At 31.6% G+C, this 22,798-nt stretch overlaps 2 protein-coding genes across 2 annotated transcripts; both read right to left on the bottom strand.

The window, feature by feature from the left end:
- Positions 1-5,180: 5,180 nt before the first annotated feature.
- Positions 5,181-7,283, bottom strand: LOC131605131 (putative DNA glycosylase At3g47830). Its single transcript, XM_058877527.1, has 4 exons — positions 6,896-7,283; positions 6,609-6,809; positions 5,744-5,800; positions 5,181-5,666 (listed from the first exon to the last, which is right to left on the bottom strand). The coding sequence occupies exons 1-4, from the start codon at positions 7,238-7,240 to the stop codon at positions 5,433-5,435; spliced, it is 837 nt and encodes a 278-aa protein (XP_058733510.1). The 5' UTR covers positions 7,241-7,283; the 3' UTR covers positions 5,181-5,432.
- A 13,699-nt stretch (positions 7,284-20,982) lies between these two features.
- Positions 20,983-22,533, bottom strand: LOC131623495 (uncharacterized). Its single transcript, XM_058894537.1, has one exon. The coding sequence runs from the start codon at positions 22,531-22,533 to the stop codon at positions 20,983-20,985; it is 1,551 nt and encodes a 516-aa protein (XP_058750520.1).
- Between the last annotated feature and the right edge of the window lie 265 nt (positions 22,534-22,798).

Genomic DNA, 22,798 nt, shown 5'->3' with positions numbered 1-22,798 from the left:
TTTCGGACAGCTTCAATAGACACAAATGACACTATTGTTTTTTAGGGTTTGGATCAATGCAGATTATTAGTTATTAGTTATATTACTATAAGTCATTTATTAAGAGCATAATTGTCATAAAGAAAAGATACAGTCTTGGTGAGGGCTCGCATTCAACATGAGTGGTTTTGCAAAGACCGCTTCAAGCTTATGGCTTAAACTAAAACATGTGTATAAACCAAATCGTTGGCCAATAAGTTGTATTTGAAGCATAAGTTGTTCACCATGAAGATGCAACCAATTACAACATTGGAGGATCATCTAGACAATTTCAATAAAGTTATTCTTGATCTAGAGTGCATTACGGTCAATGTTGATGATGAAGAACAAGCATTGTTATACCTCAAATCTTTTCCAAATGGGTATGATATTCTTGTTGATACACTCATTTATGGAAGGGATTCTGTGAAATTAGAGGAGATGTGAAATGATCTAGTTTCAAATGAATTGACGAGAAGTTAGAGATGTGACAGAATTAAAGATATATTTAATTTTTCTTGGAATGCTTTATGCACAAGGTTATATGTGCAAAGCAAAAGGTGAGGTGTTGAAGATCATGAAGGGTTCAATGGTGATGAGAAGGTAAATCTTGAAGTTGGTCTAGATTGGCTTTAAGGGAAGATTCTCTTGGGAAATGTCAACATTGTTTCTAATGCTAAAAGGTAGAGAGAAACCCCTACGGAACATGAGGATGCACACATCAGTGCAGGGGGGACTTAAGGCATTGGACTTATGTGGGCATTGTTTTCTAGGCAAGGCCAAGAGGTTGAAGCTCAATACTAGAACATATATGGGCCCGTTTGTTTTGGCTTTTTTTAAAAATGATTTTTATAGTGTTACCAAATTTTGCAAAAAAAATTTTTACAAAGAAACTTTTTATAAAAGTTTCAAATGAAAAATCTGTTTGAATAGTTATTCTTAAAATGTGATTTTAGGTATTTCATCTATTTATGGGGAAAAAATTTGGATATCAAAATTTCAAAAAATCACTTAATTTTGAAGCTATTTCAAATAGATTTTCATAAAAATCATTTTTGAAATACAACTTTTTGAAAAAATTATGATTTTGACTAAGTTTTGGTCTTCAATTATGTATGTTTATGTTATAGGATGCCAAATTAAGTGTTTCATTTTAGAAAAAACGAATATAAAAAAACTTGAAATATTTTGAAAAACGGTTTTAGAAAATCTATTTTCAAAAATACAAAGAAAAAATCCATTTTTTTAAAGCTGAAACAAACTGGCCCATAACCATAAAAACTTTGGATTATATCTAGAGTAACCTTTATGGGCCAGCAAGAGCCACTTCTCATGATGGAGCAAGGTACTTTCTCTCATTGATAATTTCTCAAAAAAGGTACAAGTTTATAATCTTAAAAATTAAGATGAAAATTTAAGAAATGTAAACAATGAATTACCTTGGTTGAAACAGTAACTGGTATGAAAGTTAAGATGTTGAGAATTGATAATGGACTAAAATTCTTTTTAGAGGACTTCAATCAATTTTGTAGAAATAAGGGATTGTGAGGCATAAAATAGTGAGAGAACCCCTTTGAGAAAAATGGCCTTACTAGTTACTAAGAGGATGAATAGAACAATACTGGAATTTGTAAGATGTCTTTCATCCAATGCAAATGTCTCACAAATACTTTGGGCAAAAGCAATGTTGAATGCTAGTTATGCCATAAATAAAAGTCCTTACAATGTCATTGAAAAGAATACCTGTGAAGAATTATGGTCATGGAATCCTTCCAATTCCAGCCTTCAAAACCTAAGAGTGTTTGAATGTATGTCATATGTACATTCAAGGCAAGGAAAATTTGATCCTAGAGTTGTCAAAGGCATGATGCTTGGATACCTTGATGGTGTGAAAGGTAAAAAAAAATTGGTGTAAATATAAGGGTCAAACTAGAGTACACATTGTTGGGCTTAAGTTCCCTTTCTATGTGGGAAAAAACTCAAATATGAAATTAATTTCTTTATAAACTTCCATGCCTTCTTGCCAACCCCTAGCGAAATTTCATAAATGCTCCTATAATTCGGAGATGCATCTCTGAATTATGCTGCGTTTTTCTGTTATTTCAAAACAGCCACCCTCTCATTTCATTCTACACAAAACTTCAAAATTTCACCACCACACTCATTTCTCCAAATTTTCTACACAATATAAAGTTGCTCTACAACATCAAAGGGTTCAAAGGCTCACTCAAAGGCGCACTAAAAGCTTCAAACAAATTGTAAGTTTCTAAACTTTAAACTCTATCATTGATAATCTTGTTAGGGGTGTTAGAAATTAACAAAATATAGTTAGTTGAAGTTATTAACAACATGTAGTAGTGTTTGGTTGGTAAAAATAGGATTTTTAATGGTTTAGGGCAAGAAATGGGGACTGCAAAAATGGAGAATCACAAGCATTTTCGAAAGTGCATTTCTGAAATCACCTTTGACTAGTTTCGAAAATGCACTTTCTAAATTGTTTCAACGTCTTACCTGGTGCAATTTTTTCAGAAAAATGTCAGGAAACCAGGCACGACTTAGACAGGGTAGGGAGACCAGATGGAATCGGCTCGACGCGAGCGGGAGGGCTACTTGGGAGGGCCTGCAGACACATCTGTGTTGATTTTCAACATGCTTTGACCTCACTCACACGCTTTCCGAGAAACTTCCCAGAAGGTCACCCATCCCATAATTGCTCCAAGTCAAGCACGCTTAACTGTGGAGTTCTTATGAAACGGGCTACCGAAAAGAAGATGCATCTTGTTGGTATAGGTAGTACCTATCAATCCTTATATGCACTCCTTCAATCATGCAGCTCCATACCTGCATGGCCTCAGAATCCCTCTCATTCCAATGTGGCGACCACCCTTGCCCCCCTTCGGCCTCAGGTGTTACATGCGGTGCAACCACCCCTCGCCTTCTTCGGTTTCAGGTGTTACATGGCCACCAACTTTCGTATGGTTCGTCCTCGAACCACATCGTACTGGGAGAGGTATGGCTCTGATACCATTTGTAACATCCCAGACTGCTTTCGGGATGATCGACAGAGCCCACAAACCAACACGAGTCTTTTCAGCATGCTTTGACCTCACTCGCATGCTTTCCGAGAAACTTCCCAGAAGGTCACCCATCCTATAATTGCTCCAAGTCAAACACGTTTAACTGTGGAGTTCTTATGAAACGGACTACCGAAAACAAGAAGTAACTCAATTGATAATGGGAATGGATTGGACATGTACTTTAACCCTAGGGTACATGGTTCGATTCCCACCAAAGGCAAAAACTTTACTAGAGAGGGGGTAAAGAAGATCGTAAAGTGGCAGTGTTGGGATTGCCTTGCAAGGGGCCCATGCTATTACACAACCTACGTCGACATGACTTATCTCCGGTACTTTATTGATCTGATTACAGTTCACGAGTGGAACTGGGGGGGCCACCATTCTTGTTTACCTATACCAGAAGGTGAATGAAGTCTCCAATTAGAAGACCAAACAATTGATTAGCTCTTGCACACTCCTTACGGTACGTTTCTTTTTAATTATTTCACATTTAATTATGGTTCATATTTATTTTTAACATATTTTCGTACTTGTGTTTCAGGACTGGATCATCTCATACTTCCACCGCATCCACGACTACGACATTGATCCTGTGTACGATGACGCCATGCCCAGGGCCGCACGATACATCCTCCAAAGGGAGAATAACAAGGTGGGCCCATATCGTGTGTACCTCGACTATACTATTCACGATGACATCCATTGGACGCCTTTCACTGATTACGGTAATGTTGTCTCATTTGACCGCATCGCATTATATTCTAGATGGTTGGCATGTGGGACCAACACCATAGTTAGGTATCTGCCGGAGCGGTGCATGAGACAATTTGGACGTGTATAGATGATACCGAGGTCTCCGTTTGAGGTTGCTCCTGACACCGTTACCCGAGTGGGCCTCACCGTTATATTTGAAGATTGGGCGCATCATTTGGTGCCTGAGGAGTATCGGCGTATGGTGGCCATCCAGAGATGGCATTGTGTAGATAGATACGTGACATAGTTTTATCGAGTGTCACATCCTTTGATGACACTCGATGCTCCTGGAGATCCACCTAGGCCAGCACATGAAGAGATCTTGGAGAACCAGCAGGCAGAGGATGACCATATCACTGATCTCTTGCCGATATGCCAGCGAATACAGATGCTTGGGCATGATGCATTGGACAGAGGTATCATTAAGCAGGGCGGTCCAGAGACAGTTGCCATTGTGGAGAGGATGGTCAATGATGCGGCCAGTGTGGTGGCGTATAGGAGGCAGAGGAGGTCGCAGGATGTTCACATTAGGCATACTCAGTAGCAGTTGCCTATTTATGTTTTATTTATGACTTTTTTGTATTCACATTGTAATATTTTGACACTGAACAACTATTTTTGTATCTCTTTACCCGTACAACTATTTTTGTATTTATAATATTGATATTTTATTCTAATTTACGTGTTATATTTTGTCGATTCTATTATATTTTATCAATTAATGTAAAATATGGGATTAGTCATTGTTTTGAAAAGAAACAGAAAAACTTGGAGCATATTTCGGAGATGCATCTCCGAAACTGGTCTATTCGCAGCAATTCGAAGATGCATATCTGAAATAATTGAAAATGTGAAAATAAGTGATTTCGAAGATGCATCTCCAAAATCAAAGGGTTTTTTGGGTTTACAGCAGAGGTCCTCACCCGACTTTGGCTAATATGCATAAGGATTTTCCTTATGCACCATGCATAAGCCTACATAAGCCATTGGATCATGTTTTTAATCCAGTATTGAGTAATAACAATTGATGTCTAGAATTTGATCCAATGATCCAAGGGTCCATAATAATCTATGCACGGTGCATAGATTTTTATCTATGCACGGTAACTGCACCCGTCCTCACCCCATGAAGTTCTATAAAAAAATTGTCAATATGTATAGCCCGTTTGTCTCACCCTACCCATACCCTGCCCATTGTCATCCATACAATTACCTGTTTGGATACAAGGAACATGAAATTAAAAGCATAAGAAATGCATGAGTCAAAAACATGTGAATTGTATGCAAACTTTAGGACAAACTTCCGAATGGATGTAATATGCATCCCATCTCTTCATGACCTATGTTATCCTTGTCATTAATTGATTTCGAAATTGATCAATTGTCACACAATCCAAATTAAACCCTACACATGTTTTCATGCACCATCACAAAATTGTAAGCCTTTCTTCCGACTATTTTCAAAAAATTGTTAGCCTGCCTAAGTCTATATCACAAGGGTTCTACATAGTTAGAAGATCAGAGTGTCCATACTGAACTAGGAATCAAAAGACTGAAAATAATTTCTTTGCAGAATTCAAAAGCTCAAACTGGCTCTTCATAATAATTTAATAAAGGACACGAGTTATCATTGAATTTCTCCTGTTGCTTGTTTCCCTTTTTACTGGAGCATTTACTGCAGAGCTTTCCATGAGTATACAGAAGGCAATTCAGGTCAAACTTAAGTTCATCTGGGATCCTTTGGTTTAGATGAAGGTATGTCTTGTTTCTGTCTGCAACAGCCGGTACCCAACCCATGGTTTTCGCAATCTCAAATATCTGCATAAATATTCAAGTTTTATGACATAACTCAATGGAATCGTATGCTGTAAAAGAAAGATGGAATCAATACATACATGAGTGTCCACGGGAAAATCATCTAGCTGAAGGTTGAACATCAACACACAAGACACCTATAATCAATCATGTAATTTAGAGAAACCAACACAAAAGAAGAAATTATTTACATTTGAATTGAATACTAAGTTTAGAGTATTGCAAATTTTGACACGATGTAACAAATGATGCAATAAAATACAATCAACATTGACGTATCACTAATACAACAAATTATCCCACTAATATTGTGTCATACGTCTCTTTGTACTGGAGAAGGAAGTATACAAATTTAAGTCAAGTTATGTCTAGGTACCATGATATCTCAAAAACAAAATGGAAAAGTCCTTCCGATATCCAGTTTAAAAACTATTCTCCTAATAAAAATATTAAAGAAAACAATGACTTAAAATAGGTGAACATTTTGATATTTCAAGAAAATAAACAACATAGTGAACAGGTAGCTTATCATTTTACTACCTAGGCCAAGTGAGAATCAAGAAGGTAATTCGCTATGCTTTACATGAGTCAAAACCTTATAAGCATTGAGCCCTGAACATCAAGCCTATTGTCTCACGTTTCAAATAACATTGAAATTAAGCCTATTGCATAAATAAAAAGTCCACGTTTTAGATAACGTTGAAATTAAGCCTCTTGTGTAAACAAAAACTCCACCAGAATCACTCAAATCAATTGAATCCATTGTACATATTGCTAAAACAAGGTCATATAAATGCATGCACCTGATTCCTAATCCTAATTCCTAACCCTAATTCTGTATAAATAACAAAAATATACGATAAACATTTCCCACAAGTTATTTTGATTTGCATTCATGATTAAACCAATAAGCTAAAAAAAGAGAGAAGAGAAAAAGAAGATTACTGTTTTGGGACCAATTCCTTTGAAAAGAGAAAGCTCAGCCTTAACTTGATCAACAGACAAACCTCTCAAATACTCTAAGCACAATTTCCCCTTTCTCTCTAACAAACACCGCAACAAATTCTTAATACACGAAGCCTTAGTCGGTGCTAAACCACCACATCGAATAGCATTCTCCAACTCCTTAGACTCAGCACCATGCACCTTCAACAACCAAAACGACACCGTTTCAGATAACATCAAAACCTATAATTATGAAAGAATAGAACGCTAACGAAGTTGTTACCTACATGTTCCCATGTGGGAAATAACGATTTGAGAGAACCGAAAGCTTTCTGGGAATTACTTTCCGTGGTGTTCTGCGAGAGTATTGTTCGAACTAAACCGTCGAGAACGGTTTCCGGTGGCGCCGTGTCATCGGTTGGTTGGGATTTGCGGTATTTGGCGAGTTCTGGAGGAATGCCGTGTAGGGTTAAGAGAGTGTCGCGTATGGCGAGGCATTCTTGTGGAGTCGGTGCACTGTGTGAAGGGAAAGGGTTTTTCGGATTCTCCGTTTGGATTTGACCCGCCCGAACGGATTTTGCCTTTGGCTTGACGGTCTCCGCCGCTTGCTTCCTTTTCCGCTTCTTCTCCATTCTCTTGTTTCTTCTTTCTCCGGTGAAGTTTCACCGCCTCGGGTATGTTTGGACTAAAATATTATGTGCTGATTAAACAACATTTTATGTTATTTAACTAATGAAAATTCAATTAATTTTCTAAGTTATTACTTTTTTTAGTAATTTAGTATTAAAATTATTGAAATCAATTGCATAAGTTTAAATTATTATTTATTTATTTTTATTTTTTAAAACTAACTAATTAAGTATATAATAATTTATTTTTTTAACTCATTTTAATTTATAATAAACTAAATTGATAAAATGGTAATAGTTTAAAAAAACTAAATTTACTAAAGTAGTGTTTGTTTCAAGAATTCAAATTACATTTTCAGGAATGTAACATTAAAAATGCAATAATGTTATCAATACTATACTAAAAAAACTAATGCCTCATTTAATTACATTTTAATCTTAAGTTAATCCATGGATTAACCAATTTTTAAGGGTATAACAGTCATTAGGGGTTTTAAATAATTAAAATAAAAATTAATCAAAATCATAATTACAAGGTTTGAAATATACTAATTTAGTGAGGTCAATTTACAACTTCCAATCACGTGATAATGTTTTTTCAGAAAAACTTATAATTCCAAGGCAACATGATAACCGTAAATCATACCAATGCAAACCCTTTCCAATTCCTTCATTTAATTTTAGCTGCTTTAGGGTTTCTTATTAAAACCCACAACATAATCCTCTACCACATATACCATCTGTAACCCTAATCTTTAATCTCCCCTCTCAAATCAACCATTCTCAAATCAAAATCCAGTAAGTTTGTATCATGTTTGATATCCATTTAATATTTCTGTGATTTATGTTTGATTTCGATTTAATATTCGAATTTAGCAGAAAAATGAGTCGAAGGATTGACTCTATCAAGGACATTAATCGATTAAAAGGAAACTTGGAGATTGGTGGTTTGAATCGCTGATGCATGGAGTGTTGTTAACAATTTTTTCGACCCTCGGCGTACGTAATTTTTCACTTTTGCATCGGATCTGCAGTGAGAGCCAAATCACCATATGAGTACTTGCCGGAAACACAAAGTACAAATCCAGTCACACTCATCATGCTACAAAATCGCGCTTAGCCGCTGGAAATGTCGAATCAACTCTGAAACTGTGCGGTATCCCTTTCTTTCCTTTGAATGTCATCCATTTTAGTTTGCGGCGTATTTTCCCTTTTTTAGAGAGGAAAAATTTTGTTGTTGTGTCTGGGATATTAAAGCTATTAATGTTGATGTTGATGAGAAAGAAGTGTTGAATTTTATTTTGATTTTCATAAAAAAAATGTATTGTTTTCAGAAGAAGAGTATGGTGATGGTGGGTATAGATCTTCTCCAATTTATTGTCTTCTGCTCCATAACAGCACTAAGTATGACCTTTGAATTATTTTTTGGTTTTATCTTTCTTCTCATTCATTAATATTTTCTTATTTCTTAACCATTGAATATGGAGTAGCAGGGGAAGCTGCAGACAAACGCAGCAGAAGATCCAAACACTTGGTGATGTGTTTGCTGAAAGAGATAAAAATTTCAAAGAGAGAGAACAAAGTTTATGATTAAAAAATTTTACGTTATAGGTTTTGTGTTTTAGGTCTTTTGTTTTAGGTTTTGTTTGTTCCCACGATTGAAAAGTCAACCAAATGTTAAAAGATATATTCTTCTTTTTTCTATGCGTGTTGGATTAGTCGTCTATTTGGGATATAGATCTACGAAATTAATTTTTTATGAAAAAGTTATGGTGAGTTAACTATTTTCTAAAATATTATGTATTTTTTTATCTGTAATAAATCTAATTTAAATCGCTCAATGACATTGGGTGTGTTCTTTCTTCTTTTAGTTTTACTAATTATATATAATCCCTTAATTGATGTACTCAAACTGTAATCAGGAATGCAGAGAAGCTATAGCTTCTCTAATTGTTGTTGCTGCAAGATTTTCTTATCTGCCTGAGTTATGCAACCGTCGACAAATATTTCAAGAGGGATATGAAAACTGTCTTCAATGTTACCTCTATCAAGAGGTCACTCTTAGTTTTTTATATCATTGCAACTAAACATATTTATGTCTTACTTCTGAACTGACTTATTAAATTATTAATGGTTAGTTTTTCGTAAATTCGAATTCAAAGTCTTTTATCTTGGTGTAGAATGTACCTTTATGCAAGAGTTTTAAGTAGAGTTTTCAATATAGTGACAGATGAATTATTAAATGTCTATATAAGTGGAATTTGTATCAGTTGTAAATTCATTTTTACAGAATAAATAAACATGGGAATGTGGAGGGTTTTATCAATTCCAATTCGAATCCAAAGTGTATTTTGGCCCACTTTAATTACCACATGTACTTTTCAAGAAATATCTCCATTTTCATATTTTTATTGCATCTAATAGATTCAATGGGTCAATCACCAACTAATAGGTTCAACTTATAGGTTCAATGGGTCAATCTCTATATAAGTTGATTAATTTAACTTTTTTTGACATTATTTGATTAATTTAATTTAATCATTAGTTAGTAGCACTAATGCAATTTTCAATTTTTATTGTAATATTCTTTTGATTGTTTTATTGTTGTAGACACTTTTTCTTGAGAAAAAGGTAAAGATGTTGATTGTGAATTTTATTTGAAGCAACAATCATTTTACTTTGAGATATACCTCAGTCTTTTGCATAGTATATTTTATTTTTAGAATTTAAGAATTTCAACCAGCTTTTCATCAAAATACATGTATTCAATTACAAGAAAATTTATATCATATTAATATGTCAATCAATAATAAATAGTTTTTGGTTTATTAGAAATATTCCTTATAAAATTTTGTATATTAGTATTTTAATAACTTAATACTATATATATATATATATATATATATATATATATATATATATATATATATATATATATATATATATATATATATATATATATATATACACGCAAATTAACATCTGAAGTTTCAATGGCATATCTGATCCAGGAATTGAACCAGACCGGTTACCTGGCCGGTTCCCGGTTCAACCGGTCCGACCGGCCGGTCCGATCCGATTTTTAAAACACAGTTTTTATCAACAAATTAATAATAATACTATATAATAATAATAAGTACTAATAATGTGATAATAGTGTTTTTCAATTCTCTCAACCCCTAATTCATACCTCTATTTATTATTTTGCAATATTATCATTATCAACAACTAATAAATATAAATGTAGTATATTGGTTACTAAAAGGTTGATACTTAAGGAATTGTGCGTATTATTACTTACCTATTAATTATATAGGTCATTAATAACTTCCTTTCAACCATATTCTGATTCCAACGTATGTACTCAAATGTAGAGAACAAGTCTCAAAACGAAAACAGACTTTTGGAATTCCTATATTTACACTTATTAATATATAAACTAGCCCGGGGTTAGTTCTGACATCATGTGGTTCCACCCCTTTCGAAATTGCGGAGGATTGAACCGTGGTTCTCCACTAGACCAACTAACGATTGGTTAAATATATTGACTTTTAATAATTATAATTATACAGAAAATTATAGGGATGCCCAACGGGCCAACCTTTTTTTCTAATGGGCCGACAAAATATTTACTTAAATTGAACAGATATTATAGATCATATGTTTTAATGGGGCGACAGAATATAGGTTTTTTAATCCATGCCCGATGGGCCGAACCTTTTTTCCTAACGGGCCGACAAAATATTTACTTAAATTGAAAAGATATTATAGATCATATGTTCTAAGGGCGACAGAATATAGGTTTTTTAATCCATATATTAACTTTTTTAAGTTTTTTAAAACATTTATCTCAATTTGTTTATAATTAAAAATCAAAATTTATTTAGTCATCTATTTTTTTAGTAAAATATTTATTTTTGACTGAACGAGACTATTTAATTTATATATCTTTTATATACTTTTATTAACCATTATTATATTATATTTATTTATTATTTATAATTACATTTGCGCGACCCGTGCGAACGCACTTTATTTTTAGAATTTAAGAATTTCAACCAGCTTTTCATCAAAATACATGTATTCAATTACAAGAAAATTTATATCATATTAATATGTCAATCAATAATAAATAGTTTTTGGTTTATTAGAAATATTCCTTATAAAATTTTGTATATTAGTATTTTAATAACTTAATACTATATATATATATATATATATATATATATATATATATATATATATATATATATATATATATGCAAATTAAAATCTGAAGTTTTAATAATTGTAATTATAATTATAATATTTATTTAAGGAAAGAAAATATATTTATTTTTAACTATGACATTTACTATTATAATAACGTATGATACTCACAACAAAGAGAAAATAATATAGTATCTGAATATTTCAAATATTTATTTTTAATTTATTGTAAAATGATTTTTTTAAGGCTAAATTATCAAATCAAAATAATATTATTTAATATTAAAAGTATTTTCAATTATTATTAAAAATAATACAAAAGTATTACAATTGATCACAAATCTAAAATTACAGAAAATAAAATACATTAATAGTACCTTTAGTAAAACGAATTAAATATAACGATTAAAATAGAAATTGAATAAGAAGAAGAAAATTATTTATCATTGCTATTTTTTATTTTTTTTATTTATCACATAATTAAATAAAAATATTGTAGCAAACACTTTTCCGTTTATAAAAATAAAACAATTGTTCTCTTTTATAAAAATTGTTAAACTCTATTTAAAAAAAAAAACGACATTGATAATTATTGTCTATTTAATTGTAGAACTTAAAGTTGGTTTCAAATTATTTTCTCATAATAATATAATAATGTGAATGTTACAGTTTTCAAATTCTTGTTTATTTATTGAATAGTTATTATTGTTAAAATTTAACTTGAAATTTATTTCCTGTTAACGTTTATTATAACTTTTAAAATATGATAATTTTATAGTTGAAAACCATATATCATTATTAAAAGATAATTATTTTAATCTAACAAATAATACATGATTATACTATAAAATCAAAACTATAAAATTATAATATGAAAAGTTATTCACCCAAAAATAAAATGAAAAATGATATAATTTTTTACATCCACATTACACACCATGTATAAAAATATGATTGATTCAGCTGAATATATAACTAATTTAATTTATAATTAAAATTATTAATAATTAATTTATTGAAAAAAACATATTTTTACCATATATTACATTAATTATCTATTAAAAAATTCTACTAAAAAAAGTGTCTATTTAATTGAACTAATTACAAATACTCATCTACTTACTATAAATCCAAGGTTGTCATGATGACAACCTTTGGTAACAACCCTAAACCTAATGATAACGTGTCATTCTAATATAACACTAATGCAGATGTGTCAACCTCATAGAATTTTCAATATTAATTAAAATTGTCATTATTTATAAACATTCTTAGAATAACATTTTGAGGTTCTAACATAATATAGACCAATCATGTTGTAACAATTCTAAGTACAAACCTATATTAAAATAAATAATAATAATAATAATATAATATTAAACCATCACTATTAATAATTAATAATAATACTAATTTAATATCTAGTTAATAATAATAGTATAATAATAATAACAATAATAATAATAATAGAATAATAGAATAATAGAGTTTTAAAATATAATAAATCATAACAATAGTATATGAAAATAGTTATAAAATATTATGTCATTTTGTATTCCTACACACATTTATAACCACCCTTATAATATACACCTAATTTATTTATTTACACATTGTTTTTTCTACCCATTTCACATATTTGTTATTTTCTAAGATTTTTCACAATGTCTGTTATTGATAACAACTTCATCGAGTAAGAAATTTTTTTTCTAATAACTATTTGCATATTTGTTTATTTTCTTATTAGATTTCATATTGAACTATTCACCTTATATGTTTTTGCAGGCTTAACGAAAATAAGATATTGTCAGCAATAATAATAACAATTATTGATAACAACTTCAATCAATAAGAAATTTTTTTTTCTAATAATTATTTGCATATTTATTTGAGATTCCATACTGAATTATTCACCTTATATGTTTTTGCAGGCTTACGAAGATAAGATATTCCCAGCATAAATAATAACAGTTATATTTACTTTAAAACAAGCACATGCAAGAGATTGTGACAAAAATTAGATTATGGAACACTATTGTGTTTGAAACATTTACATAAAACTTAGAGGGATCTTAGAATTAGTAGTATACACTGTCAAATTGACAAACCGGTGACATATTCTACAAAATATATAATCTAATAGAACTCACTATCACATCTTATTCAGAAATATTTTTCAAGAACCGCTTTGACCTTCGTGATTTAAATTTTTATTTATAATTTATCTTTTTTGCTTTTATTTGTTTTATTTTATTTTTGTCATTATTTTTATTTTCTCTTTTGTTAACTTAGTGTGAAAGGACTTTCCACTATTGTAATTTTTTTAATTAAGATTGAATTTTTAATAAAAATACAATATATATTTTGTTTATAAGATGTGAATTAATTTTATAATTAATTTAAATTTAATTAATATTGATATGAGTATAAATCAATTTAATGAATAAAAATTGTATAATGAAAATAAATTCTTTGTTTATATTATATTAATTTAAAATTTTTAATTTATTTTTTAAGTTGATTGTTATGAAGAGAATTATATTAGTATTTATCTATTTTGTTTATATTATTGACCAAATATATATTGTGTGAGATTTGGATGTCTGCCCTGTGAAACATAGGTGATATAAGAAAAAAATATATTTTTCAAAATGTCCAATATTACTATAATAAATTTATGGCAATGAACATATTTAAATGATATTATAATATACTATATTTAAGATTTTTATTCAGTTTTTCAATTGATTGCATCGAACATGATTATAATAAAGACCATATATTAAAATACAAAACACGTAACTCTAGAAAATACTAATATTTTTATGAGAGCTGCTATTTTTACACTAAAATTCAACACCGTATACTTACACCCACTAAAATACAGCCTATGCACATGAGTTATTTGTATCAGAAAGAAAAAATAATAATTATTAAATATGATAAAGTTACAAAACCGTATGAATTACGGTGTAAGTGTCACCAATAAATGTAGGAATATCATTTCCCTATTTTTATATTTTAACCTTATTTTTAAAAAAAATAATTACATTTTTTATTTAGAATCATAAACACTACATAAACCAATTAAATAATTTAATTTATATAAATAATTTATATATCCTTAATAAACTCAACATATGAAAATACAAAATACATAATTCTAGAAAAAATATTAATATTCTTATATTTTAACTTCTAATTTTAATATTACTCTAATTATAATACTAATTCTAACAGTGATAATATATTTTGGTGTAAATTATTATAAATACATAACAATTCCTTTTCTATTTCGTAACCACCTATCACTTTATATTTTTTCAAGTTTTTCCATCTCTTTAACTTTCCATTAAATGTGCCATAAAAATAAATTTTTAATACAATATTTTTGTTTATTTTACAATTGTTTATTAATTGATAGAATAATCAACTTTTAGAAAATGATAAATTTGTCATTAATTAGTATTATAAATATATAGTCATCTCTTTTCTATTCCATAACCAACTACCACCTTTTAATTTTTCATTTTTTTTTCAATTGTTTTAACTCTTCATTAAATGTGTCATAAAAATATTATTGTTTTATTAATTGATAGAACACGCAACTTTTTTTTTTTGACCAAAACAAGCTTAACTTCTTTCATTTATAAGAATAGTATCAATACAACGAGGAATACTGTTAACATGACTGCGTCGAGGCCAAGAATTGGCCGCCTTTGTAAGACAATGGGCAACCATATTCGCTTGACGCCTAATGAACTTAACCTCAAAGTTCGTGAAATTACAAAGTAAAGATTTAATAGAGCGAATAATAAAATTAAATTCAGAACCACCGATGGTATTAGAGTGAATAGCTTGGACAACTTGAAGAGAATCACTTTCGAAGATAACTCGGTCAAGATGAAGGGTTAGAACACTTTGGATAGCTTCCTTTAATGCCAACGCTTCCGCTTCAAGGATGGAAAACGAACCAACATCCCAAGCAACACCTGCTTTAACAAAATTCCCAAGGTTATCACGGATACACCAACCTCTATTAGTAGTTCCTTGGGTACGGTTAAAACCTGCATCAACATTACATTTAAGCCAACCGGAAGGGGGGAAAATCCAAGAAAGGGTGGATGAAAGAGACGGCTCTCCATCCTGGTTATTTTGAGGATTTTGAGCCAACCACCACTCTTGCCACTTGTGAAAAGCTAACCAACCAAGCCTTGATACTTCCTCTTTCTCATTGTTCCAAATAAAATCATTCCTGTTATGCCACAATAACTCAATCATCATAGCAAAGCGTCCCGCTGCCTTCCTATCCTCCCTATTACACAAATTAAGAATAAGAACACGCAACTTTTAGAAACACACTATCACATTTTATTTGGAAGAATTTCTCAAAAATCATTTTGACCTCCCAGATATATGATTTTCTATTTTTAATTTATCTTTTCAATTATTGTTTTTTTGTTTTACTTTTCTTATTTATTTTATTCTTTCTTTCATTTGATGATAAGATGTGATTCTGTTTATTATTAATCTAAATCTAATAGGGAAGATGACAACGACTCATGAATAAAAAAATGTAATACCTTAATAAACTATTTGTATTGAATGTGTTTATATTATATTAATTTAAATATTTTAATTCATATTTTGAGTTGATATATTAATATTAAAGAGAATTATATTTATAATGGTATGTTTTTTTTCAATATTATGGACTAATAGATAATATGGGAGATTTAGACTTCTTCCAAGTAAAAGATGTGGTATAAGAATAAAAATATTTATTTAAAAATGTCCAAAATATTACTATAATAAATTCTTAGTATTGAATATATATTTATAAATTGTAAACTATTAAATTATTGTTAAATTTTTATATAAAAAACAAACTCAATATAAAATATCAATACAAATATATTTATATTTATCTAAATAATAACTTATGGATAATAATTTAATAAAGCTTTTCGCGCATTGCGCGGGTAGACGTCTAGTTGGTGTAAAATGCAAAGATTTTGTTTTTGGAAACGTAACATAGTTGGTAAAAAAATAAATAAAAGATAGTGTAATGATTATAAGATTTCATAGGTTTTAATGACATAAATAAAAAGGTAGTGGATTTTTTTTTTTGCCTTATAAAAATAATGCATTTTAGAACAATAGGTATTGACAGAAAATATAAGAACGTGATATCAATAACTTGTAGAATGCAATAAAAAATCTCTTGGATAATAATTAGGACTGGAAAACAAAAAAAAAAGTTAACTGGCTAAAGTAAAAAAATTCAATATAATCTAATACAATAAACATATTTAAGATAATTTATTGCACATTTAGAATTTAGAAAATTTAACGCAATTAATTCAAAAATACAATAAAAAAATTACATTGCAGTGCATTTTATAGTGGATCTGAATCAATAATCATTTTATTAAAGAAATTGTTAATCAATTTTAATACAAAACATCACTGTTGTGTATTTTCAAAATTGTTAATCATTTTTAATATAAAACATCACTGTTGTGTATTTTCTAGTTTCTTGTCTATGACAACATCACTATTGTGATTACAGCTAATAACAATGTATTTGACAAAAAAAAACCTGAATTTATAAGAAAAATTTGGTGATCTAAATCATCACAAATTAGACGAATTCAGTAGCGTGGGAAACATGTTGGGTAAAAAGCATGATGTTAGCGGTACCTACAGAAACAAACAAATTATTCAATAAAATATTGTCATCTTACAAAATTTATTAAAAATGGAATAACGAAAAAACTACAAAATTTATTCCAAATGGATTAATGAGAAAAATTAGCAAGTACAGTAGCATATCAAGCAAGTATTCCAGTACATATTCTTTACCACATTTGAAGTATCTGTGTTTTAGAGATTGAAATTGACTTATTTGAGCTAGCACTTGTGTGATTATTTTGGAGATCTTATGAAAACATAAGTTATTTTCAACTTATTTTCATAAACTCTACATAATAACTTATAAAATCAGTTTATGAAGAAAAAAAGTGATTTTCTTTTATCATTTGTAATAAATAAACATTCACAACATGTGTTTAATTAAGTTGTTTATCCAAACATGGCCTTGTATAAAAATAGTTTGAATTTATTTGATCTAAAAGTAGTTTATAAGTTATAACTAATCACTTATATGATAAGTGCTTAACTGAGCAATTTATACATAGTGCTGAGTAAGAAGAAGAAAAACATTGATTTGGAAAATAGAGAAATTGTAACCTGGCATGAGGGCATTTTCGGAAATGTAAGTATTTTTAGCAGTTTAGGTAGAAGAAGAAGAGTAACCAATTCTTGAAACAAAACCAATGAAACTGAAAAAAAAACAACACAGTTGTTAATGGTGCAATCAGATTGAAATTCAAGTTCAGAAAAGAAAAACAATAAACAAATTCAGAATAAGAGTGTACCTAACATAGTTAATTTGAGAGATTACAAAAATCCCAAATCTTACAAAATGACTAATTCTTGATTTCACCGCAGTAACAATTACGCTTTTTGCCATTGTTTCTGTTTTCTTTCACATTCAGTAATCATGATTTGCAGTAACACCAAAAAGAAGGAGAAGAGAAATAGAGAAATTAGTGAGATCCAATGCAAAGAAATTTAAGAAGTAGAAATATCTCAGTTTTACGGTAACAAATAGAACGAAAAGGAGGAATAGCAACATAATGAAAGAATTTTCGAATTGATGATATGAAAAACTTTGCCTGTCAGTATCCGGTTTTCCTTTTGTTTGGTACGGAATGAATTGTGCAGGCTTCTGATATCTAATAGAAATTTATTTAGATGTGAAGATGGAAGATGCAATTTTAGATTTTTTTACCACTATGACACACTAATGGAACTTTAATACCAGAATGCCACAAAGTGAAAATAAAATACCAGAATGCCACAAAGTGAAAATAAAATACCAGAATGCCACACTTCCAGTTGGGGTCCGGCCAGGCCTTGGACGGACTGGAAGAGGATTTTTTTTTGCATGTTGGGGTCCGGCCAGGGGTGGGCCGGACGCTAACTAACCCTTTTTTTTTCGTTTTTTTTATTTTAATTGAATTTAAGGATTTATTAATTATAAAAATTGTTTTTTTATTATAATTAATGATTAAAATTTAATAAAAATTAAAAAAATGCTATTTTAATTATTAAAAATATGAGTAAGTTACGGGTTGGACGAACATGTGTAGGTTCGGCCAATAGATGGACGAGCATGTGTAGGTTCGGCCAATAGATGGACGAGGACATATATTTTATTATTATTTTTTTGCCTATAAATAAGATTGTACAGCCACATTTCCACTCACACCAGTTACAATTGAAGGTTTAGTGTTACTATTGGAGATGTCTTCTGAACCCCTTCCAACGTTTCCACCTATGAAGAGAGATGCAACATTATTTTTTTCAGCAACAAAGCCTCCGTTGAAGATCAAACTATGGAACACCCAAACTTTCGAGCATCTACAGAGGCACTTGATCGGATGGTTAGACGGAAACATTCTCGAGGGTGAAAAGATAACGAAAATTGAAAGGCAGGTCACGGAGAAAGGCCAAAATGGAGTAGTAACTCGTTCTTGGAGAGCCGTGAAAAATGACGCTGGTGTCCTTATGATGATGCTAGGAGCACATGATATTGTGTTGATGGTTGTAATCTCTTAGAATATGTTTTATTTGTTTCCTGTGATGTCGTTTTAATTGTTTCCTGTGTGGTTGTTTTATTTGTGGCTGTCTTTATTTCGATGTCATTGAATGTTGTTTTAGTAATGTGAAATGTTGTTTTAGTTATGTTTAATGTGAAATGTTGTTTTAGTCATTGATGGTTGCAAACTCAATTAAAAAGACATTATATTACATTCATAAAGCTAGTTGAAGTAAACATTAACGAGGCCTATTGGACGGGCCTGCTACATTTGGACATTTACTTCGAATATGGCCTACTTCACGGCATATCCCACACATTCTCTTTTCCTTTTCCACGTCGTCCATTTCGGTTCGAATCCGAGTACTATTTGGGCGACCTCTTTTTTTTCTACGCATAGTTTCGCCATGACAAAGAGTAGCTCCTCTATATTACGGCCAATTGTCTTGATGTGGGAGGATCTGGAAGCTTTGTTGGTAGACTTTAAAAACATGTTGAATCTTGAACACGTCGGGTATGTGAATGGTGTAGTCTTGGCGTATACTTTCACATGCTGCAATCACATGTGAGCAAGGCAAATGGAACGCTTGAAATTTTCCGCAATCACATGTTCTTTTTTGTAGATCAACATCGTAAGTACCAGTTGGTCGACCATCGTTGCGGTTTATTCTTTCGGCCACCATAAAATAGAACCTCTCCCGGTCAAACTGATAAACATTATGACTGCTTGCTTTGTTGACTTCTTCAGTCATCCCCTTGATACACTTGTCTGTAAAAGTTTGGCCTGATGTCAACCTCTTTGTCCATTCATGTCCGCGTTGACCAAATAATGCTCCCATCCGAAAATATGTGGCCGAAAACAAAGACGCTATTGGAAGGTTTCTGATTGCCTTTAGCACAGAGTTCATTGCTTCTGCAAGGTTAGTCGTCATGTGTCCCCATCGTTGCCCTCTACCAAACGCCCTTGCCCACTTCTCCCTGGGGATATTTTCAGTCCACTCCAAAGCATCTCTATTTGTCTGACGAATTTCGGTTCTATAGTAGTTGTACGTTGACTCCGTCAATGCATATCCTGTTACAAATAATAAACATGTCAAGAAACCGACAAAGATCATTTGATAAATGTACTTCACAAAGATCAATTAGACTATTACCCATGTTGACGAGTTTTTTACGTAGTTCCTTGTCTCTAATTGCACGCATAAAATTTTGTGCGATATGCCTAATGCAATAGATAGGGGTGGAAATAGGCTGGGCCGAGCTAGGCTTTGCCAAGCCTAAGCCTGACCTGTCAAAAAAACGGAAGCCTAAGCCTGGCCTGTGGCCTGCCATAGGCTTATTTTTTAGGCCTGAGCCTGGCCTTTTCGAAGGCCTGGTTAGCCTGTTAGCCTATATAAAAGCCTATTTGTTTTAGACATATGTATATAAGCAATTAAAATAATGTTTAAATAGACTAACTAACTAAAAGACCAAAAGACTAAAAATTTGTTTGCATTGACTTATTTTAACTTATCTCTTAGCATAAGTTTTAGAATAATATTTGTTTAAGAGAACTTATGAAAACAATGTCCATCAGATGTTTTCATCTTATTTTCACAAGTTCTTCAAGATAACCAAATTTTATTTATGTATTTTAATTCAATGTATAAAACATAACATAATGATAATAAAAAAAGTATTCATATTTATTTAATAGGTCGGCCTAATAGACTTAAAAGGCTTCTTTTAGGGCCTAAGGCCTAGCCTTTTTAACTAAATAGGCTTCTAAAAAAGTCTAGGCCTTTTCTATTTAAAAATAATGTGTAGCCTGGCCTGAGCCTATATAGGCTAGCCTGTAGGCCCCTGTTATCGGCCTGGCCTATTTCCACCCCTAGCAATAGACATGTGAAGACGGAGGATTTTGCCATCCATTTGCAGGATCATCATAGGCACTTTTAATCGATGGATGTCTGTCTGATATTAGGCATAGATTGGGTTGGGGTGTCATGTGGCTTCTTAGATTGCGAAGGAAAAAACTCCAAGCATCCTTGGTTTCACCCTCGACAATAGCGAAAGCAATTGGAAAAATGTTACCATTCCCATCCTGCGCCACAGCCATCAATAATGTCCCTTTGTACCTTCCATACAACCATGTTCCGTCGACTTGAACAATTGGCTTGCAATAAGAAAAACCATGGATGCATGGTTGAAAATCCCAAAATAGACGATGGAATATCATCTTATCACCCAACTGGCTTCCTTCGTTTAAAAATGCAGGTAACGTTTCCAAGTCTATTATCATTCCAGGCAGATATGTTTTCATTACCAATAACCATCGTGGAAGGTCATTGTAAGATGTATCCCAGTTTCCATACAAGGATTCTATGGCCTTTACCTTTGCAATCCACGCTTTCCTGTAAGATATATTATAACCATACTTTCCTGTTATATGAGAAATTATGAGCTTTACCTTAATTGATGGGTCAGTGTTAACCAGATCTCTGATGCAGTGAGAGACAATATCTGAGGTAAGTTGTCTATGGTCTTGCGACATTGAAGTGGTTGTGCAGACATGTGGTCCACTCAACTTACCTATCGTCCACTTAGAATTCTTCTTGCAAACTGATGCTCTACATTTGAATTGGCAAGTTGGATTCGTGCATTTGATGACATATCTGTTCTTATCAGATTTATATACCCAATAATCAAGATTATTGGTGATATGCCAATGTTGTATAACAGCAATGCACTCCTCCTTGTCTTCAAACTCCATTCCCTCATATAAATCAACATCACTATAGTTTGTTTTGTGCGAACCAAATATTGATTCCGACTGTGCCTCTTCTAAACAGATATTTCGCATGTGATCCGGTGGGGCGTACATGCTAATCGGTCGTGCAATTGTAGGCTGCGACGGCTCAACAATATCAGGGTCATTGTCATCACCAAAAAGATCTTCATATTGCACTTCTTGTATTTCATCTTCACTGTACTCGTCCACTTGTTCGTTGGGTATAAATGGTTCGTTGTTTTGTGTTGGCTCTTCATCAGTGGGTTGGATCATACCGTATTGATGCGAATGCGACTCTTGCGATATGTTAATGGGAGGACTAACAATATGAACATATAGCTCGATATCGTCAAGAGGAGCAAACGAATTGTGACATTCGAACATCACTTTAACGCCATCGTCGTCCTCTATTGGTTTCATGACGTAAAAAATGATACCGTTGTCTCCATTAAATAACGGAAGTCGATAAATAATTTCACTTACAGGAAATTGCAATTTTGTTTCGATCCGTTCCTTCAAATGCATAAAATCGGCTCTACAATGCACTTTGAAACGTTTTGTTCCGGTATTGCTAAACGAAAAACCGTTGGTTAGATCGTTACTGATAACACCATTGTAATGCACTGAACAAATAATATTTCTCTGAGCCATTCAGTTTTAATATAATGTTTCTCTGAACAAATAATTTTTCTTTGTGTTTGAATGTGTGTTGCTATATCTGTTTCAGTCAAAGTGGTATTTAAACTGTGCCAACCAAAAAATGGACACGTAGGGAGTCCGTCCAGTCAAAGGACGAAACACGTTTCAGTCCAACCAGGGGTTGGCCGAACCACAAGGCTGTCCGTCCAAGGGTTGGCCGAACCCAAACATGCTTGGTTCGCGTGCGTCCATGGGTGGGACGGACCACAAGGGGGCA

Source organism: Vicia villosa, linkage group LG1 (genome assembly GCF_029867415.1).
Source record: "Vicia villosa cultivar HV-30 ecotype Madison, WI linkage group LG1, Vvil1.0, whole genome shotgun sequence".
NCBI classification, from domain to species: domain Eukaryota; kingdom Viridiplantae; phylum Streptophyta; class Magnoliopsida; order Fabales; family Fabaceae; genus Vicia; species Vicia villosa.
Note: the sequence above shows the minus strand (reverse complement) of the source record. Positions and strands in the feature narration are given on the sequence as shown.

What these genes read in the sequence shown, in the direction of transcription:
- LOC131623495 (XM_058894537.1), bottom strand. Translation starts at nt 22,533, where the DNA reads ATGGCTCAGAGAAATATTATTTGTTCAGTGCATTACAATGGTGTTATC.
- LOC131605131 (XM_058877527.1), bottom strand. Translation starts at nt 7,240, where the DNA reads ATGGAGAAGAAGCGGAAAAGGAAGCAAGCGGCGGAGACCGTCAAGCCA. An exon ending in TATTTCCCACATGGGAACAT is followed by an intron (nt 6,810 to 6,895) that starts GTAGGTAACAAC and finishes TGGTTGTTGAAG; the next exon opens with GTGCATGGTGCTGAGTCTAA. An exon ending in ATTTTCCCGTGGACACTCAT is followed by an intron (nt 5,667 to 5,743) that starts GTATGTATTGAT and finishes ATATTTATGCAG; the next exon opens with ATATTTGAGATTGCGAAAAC.